At 34.8% G+C, this 6,000-nt stretch overlaps 1 protein-coding gene across 1 annotated transcript; it reads right to left on the bottom strand.

Moving 5' to 3' along the window:
* Positions 1 to 392: 392 nt before the first annotated feature.
* Positions 393 to 3,381, bottom strand: LOC139504497 (uncharacterized). Its single transcript, XM_071294603.1, has 3 exons — positions 3,288 to 3,381; positions 2,405 to 2,549; positions 393 to 1,053 (listed from the first exon to the last, which is right to left on the bottom strand). Exons 1-3 carry the CDS (start codon positions 3,289 to 3,291, stop codon positions 417 to 419), a joined length of 786 nt encoding a protein of 261 aa, XP_071150704.1. The 5' UTR covers positions 3,292 to 3,381; the 3' UTR covers positions 393 to 416.
* Positions 3,382 to 6,000: the final 2,619 nt, after the last annotated feature.

Genomic DNA, 6,000 nt, shown 5'->3' with positions numbered 1-6,000 from the left:
CAGTGTTAAATATTTGGCAGGTTCAGTACGTATAGTTGCGAGAATTCAAACTGACACTAGAAAATAAGAATATGTTGGAAAGTGGTAGATATTTTGAATTTAAATCGTTGATTCAGAATATTTAACATGCAAATATTGCCCATCCGGTCTGGAAGTGAATGGAAACAAAAACACAGTCAAATGAACACCCTTAATTAGGAAAGATTTTACTGTTATGAATGATAAGTTACTCAAAATCACTCTCATGTGAATGACTTTTATATTATCTGGAAAATACTTAACTTTTATAAATTGTGACTTGAATGGAGAGTTGTCTCATTGACACTCATACCACATCTTCTTATATCTAGTTAAGAAAAAAAATGTATATTAGAAATAAAGAACCCACGAAATAATATACTGATAGTATCATTTTATTACATAAAATTGTTGTAATAATGTCCAAGTGTGGAAAGTTCTGCAGAGTGTTCCTTCATCAGACTTGCTGAACCATCTACCCAAGCTCCATCATTGTGGTGCAACCACCTACTAACAAACCATGCGTAACGGAATACATACGGCGCAGACTCCAAAAGCGGAAGTACCTCTCTCATAAACCGTAGCTGGTCGTTAACTGATGTAGTATGAGGACAGGCGAATTCCGTCAGCCATATTGGTTTGTGGAATCTGTTCCAAGCATCCTTAAGGTATGTCATGAGTTGATGTGCATCGCATCTATAAGCATGGACTGCCACGTGATCAACTCTGCAATTGTGACATTGATGTAAAAAATGTTGCAACCAGTTTAGATTGGTTACTGCAGGACTTACTAAGATTTTCCCCGATGCATGTTTTTCCAATTCCCTCCACATGACGACAGCCTGTGCTACTGTCAGATTCGACTGGTCATGGTGATCTGGCTCATTAAATCCAAGTAGGTATTGCGCATTGGCAGAAATATTGATCCCTTTTTCAAAATGTCTGCCGTTAACCATCGGTACATACCCTGCTCGAGTGTTTACCGGACAGTGATTAAAAAAGTGCATCCTTTCGGGTGATTGTCGCCAGTCGTACCTGAAACCAATAACGAAATAAAACATTAACTTTATTCACTTTCTATTAATGAGCTCGAGTTTACACAATAGAGTATAAAGGACCAAAAGTTTATAAGAGCAAAGGGACTTTGAAGAGGTTTAATCATATCTTCCTAGTAATATCGACATAATATAAACATCACAGTCAACAGGTTTGAGAAAATGAAGACTTTTGGGACGATTTCAACATTTTAAGTAAAAAGAAGTATATCCAAAGACGTTTATTTTCGTTGTTTTTCGCCCTCAAAACAGACTTAAACCAAAGACGGTGTAGGGTACAGGTCGAAATCTGGTTCTTTTATATGCGTGTATAAACTTATAATTAAATATATGATAGTTTAATCGATTAGAACCAAATATTTGTTTTACCATTTATTAGAAATAAGAAGATGTGGTATGAGTGGTTATGAGACAACTCTCAATCTAAGTCACAATGTGTAAGAGGTTAACCATTACAGATCAGAGAACGGCCGTCAATATGAAGGTTCAAATTGGCTCACACCGAACAACAAGCTATATAGAGCACCATTATGACTAGCAAAACAGTTAATACAGGAAAACCAATAGCGTATATTAAAAAAAAAAGATGTGGTACGAACGCCAATGAGACAACTCTCCACAAGAGACCAAATGACACAGAAATGAACAACTACGGCATTCAACAATGATCAAAGCCAATACCGCATAGTCATATATAACCCTATATATAAAAAAAAGAGAAACACCTGTGAACCACATGAACCATTTATCAAGGTCCATGACAGTACAATTGAATATTGCAGAAGAACCCCACAGGCTCCGTAGTAAAATGACGTTGACAGGTTAAAACCAATAACTTGTACCCATAATAACAACTGAACGTAAGCAATCAAGATACAAATGGTGGGCGTCATTTTCACTATATCAGCACATAATTATATTGTCTAATCTGCAAATAAGTCCCACTGGGTATGTTTTTTTCTAGATCGCAAATGAGTGTTCATTTGGATCTGTTTAATCTGTTGTTTCTGCTATTTACGTTTGGCAACAGGATGTGAACATTATAATACAATGTCATGATCTTCAGAAAAGCAGTATTATGTAAACACGTGATACTGTTAATCACGTGAAACGGTTCAATTACCTGTTAACATGTGAAACTTTTCAATTGCCTGTTAACACGTGATACTGTTCAATTACATGTAAACACATGATACAGTTCAATTACCTGTAAACACGAGATACTGTTCAATTACCTGTAAACACGAGATACTGTTCAATTACTGGTTAACACGTGATACTCTTTAATTACCTGTAAACACGTGACACTTTTCAATTACCATTAAACTTACCACCAATGAGTGTTAGTAAAGGTGGCTTCATCTGTACAGTGGTACTGCGGGCTCCATGCTATTCCAACTCCTTTCTTGTGAGAAGCTTCGACATGGATGATGATGTTTAGCACAAGTAAACACAAGGAACCGGATACCATCAGTACTGTAACATTGAAACAGAAAAGAAACAAAGCTTTTCAATAAAATTGAGAAAGAAAACGGAAAATGTTAAAAAAAACTAATCCTAACCGAAGAGCAGAAACAGCCGAAGGTCACCAATTGGTCTTCAACACAGCGAGAAAATCCTGCACCCACAGAAGGGCTTCTGCTGACCTATAACAAAATATGTGTAGTAGACCCGAAAAAAATTGATGTCACACTAAACTCAGATTAAAAAAAATGGAGCTCAATAAAAAACAAATAAAGACACAAGACTAAAAAGACCAAAGGCACTTGATTGAAACGTGCGAAAATATACAGCGGGGTTAAAAAGTTTTGCGAGATCTCAATCCCCACCAAAATATTTTATCCATGAATACGAATAATGCTTAAAATGATTTGAATCAATACATAAACACAACTTGGATCTGTTTTAGAGAACCGCAATAAAACATGTTTGTATTTATTATGGTGATTAATGTAATGTTTATTGGATACCAGTTTTTCGTGGAATTCGTGGGAGAATTAAAACCTTCAACGATGTACTCTTTTTTAATTCGATGAATAAAAACGTTGCCGAAATTATGAATAATTAAATCATGTATGCATGTGATGGCATCTTTTCTTAATACAGTTAAACTTTACCCATCAATAAAAAATATCTACAATCATTAACTGATGTTAGCCTCAAATTCATGGATTTCAAATAATAAGGCAAAGAAAAGTAACGTTTTGTACATACTCATGATGGAAGCACGAATCAAATCCAAAGTATTTCAACGAGACAGTACCAATAAACTTAAATTTCCTGATAAGGCAGCAATCTAGGCTATCAAATTATAGCTATATATAGACCTGTTTGATCGACTGAAAAGTATTACATTGATCCTACATCTAAACTACATGACGTCAACCTGAAATGCACTCAATCGTATTGAAATCAAATTTTCGGTTCCTCTTTACTTTTTCAATTATTATCATATAACCTGATTATGTCTATGTTGGTTCCTCAGACATTTTATCAACTAAATGGAAATTAAAACAACCGTAACACAACATTTGGTACAAGTTGGAGGTTTCCTTAGCTATACCACCAGGGTTAGTCCAACATCCACCAAGCGCAGAGACACTTTATACTTAAAATGTGCGCACGATAAATGGTTTCACAACCCCTTTAAGTTACAAAAATGACATTTCGTATCATGAAATTTATATGCTATGGGTTAATAGAGTGTTTTTTTTCTAGAACGGACAGTATATCATTAGTGATGAATTTTCCGTTAGAATCAACTCGATATTGCAATGCTTTACGATTGCTTACGGTCAAAAGATATTGCGGATTCACACAACAGCTACGTCCAAAGTAATTTTTTATCAAGGGTTGCAGTAACTTCGATTTCTGTTTTCAAAGATCGACCGGTGAGTAATGAGGCTGTATTGAAATCATGTTGCGTGTGCTTAGGTTCATTTGAGCGCTCTCAGACTGAGTGATCAGGCCGTATTGAACGATTATGGAATGAGTGCTGAGTTTGGATAGAGAGTTTTCTCATTGGCACTCATATAACATCTTCTTATATCTACATGCATAAACGTATGTACGATACGTTACTTGCAATCATTTACATGTGAATATTAACACAGTATGTGTGTGACAGAAACTACATTGTATATGGCAAGGACAATACTGAAAGATAGCGTGTTTTTTTTTAAAGAGTTAATTAATTCTTTTTAACTTATCTGTGGCACATCAAAAATGTTTATCGCAATAAATACTACAGCCCATGACATAACTTACGTGCAGTAAGCTGTACAAAAACCTTCAGTTAGGATTAAGTTATTACGTTATAAAAAAGAGGGAAAAAATATACCAGAGGGACAGTCAAACTCATAAATCGAAAATAAGCAGTCAACGCCATGTTGACTTATAATGGTTAATGATCACAAATTATATAATATGATGGAAAGGTAAATTAGTAAAGAAAAGCCCTTTTAAACTAGGTCACTGTATGGCATTCAACTATTTACAAAGCCCATTATGTATGGTAAGGTATAAAAAGCCCCTCACGAAATATTTAAAATATTTTGTAATTCGATAATTTTCTGTACTTCAACAAGCCTTAATGTTATTTGAATTATAACCTAAAAAAATAGAACAGCAAAGTAGAACACATAAATTTAAATTTTATGTAATAATGTGTGGAAAGTTCTGCAGAGATTTCCTTCATCAGGCTTGCTGAACCATCTACCCAAGCGCCATCATGATGGTACAACCATCTACTAGCAAACCATGCTTAACGAAATACATACGTTGCAGCCTCCAAAAGCGGAAAAAGCTCTCTCATCAACCGCAGCTGCGCATCAACTAATGAAGTATGAGGACAGGCGAATTCGGTTAGCCAAATTGGTTTGTGGGATCTATCCCATGCTTGTTTAAGATATGCCATGATTTGTTAGGCATTACATCTATAAGCATGGACAGCAATGTAGACAACTGTGCAATTGTGACATTGCTGTAAAAAGTGTTGCAACCAATTTTATATAATAGACTAGTTACTCTTGGACTTACCAATGTTTTCCCTTTCGTACGTTTTTCAAATTCCCCCCACATGAAGGCAGCTTGTGATAATGTAAAATTTGACTGTTCTTGGTGGTCTGTTTTAAATTTTACTCATTTTTACAATGCTTCTTTCCGATTACTTTCGGTAGTTATTGGTTTTAAAGATAGTGAACGCAACATAAAGAATTGAGATTTAAAACGTACTCACCAAATTAATAAAGAAACGTCATCCCCTACATGTTATACAAGAGTAAACATTATTTTGATATATGTTTGAGGTGCTGTCCTACGCTTCCGTGTCGCCGGACATTGATAACAGGTAACAGGTTTAAAAAGTAGGCGTTTTCCCTATCGGCATCAAAACAGTTGTTTTTGTGTGTTCAAGTTATATTTTGAGATAAGATCTTTTTAAAATTTATGTCATTACTGATATAGCTCTGAAAATAATGAACATTCAACCAGTTGGTCAACAAGCTTGTTTTATTGTTGGTGTAAGGTATTTAAGCCGACAACAAACAACTGACAAATGCCATGTTAAAAGATTAAAACGACAAGAGAATACACAAACACTACACAAAATATAATATTAGAAAATTAAGACTGAGCACCACTAGCCTTAAAACAATTGGTGGTGATCTACGGTGCTCCGGAAAGGTAAGCAGATCCTGCTTTACACTTGACATCCGTCATGTTATAGAGAATAATTTGTTTATACATGGCCTTTACCAATGATAAAACTCCTACATATAGAATATTATGTAAGACATTTAATGAATACAGTAAAATCTATAAACACGAAAATTTGACGATCTGTTTTAGGAAAAACATTAAACTGATAAATAACGAAGTGATGCTAATCTGAAGAATCCGAAGATAACTTGTGAAAACAACAAAAATG

The sequence above is a fragment of the Mytilus edulis genome, chromosome 14 (assembly GCF_963676685.1).
Source record: "Mytilus edulis chromosome 14, xbMytEdul2.2, whole genome shotgun sequence".
NCBI classification, from domain to species: Eukaryota; Metazoa; Mollusca; class Bivalvia; order Mytilida; family Mytilidae; genus Mytilus; species Mytilus edulis.
Note: the sequence above shows the minus strand (reverse complement) of the source record. Positions and strands in the feature narration are given on the sequence as shown.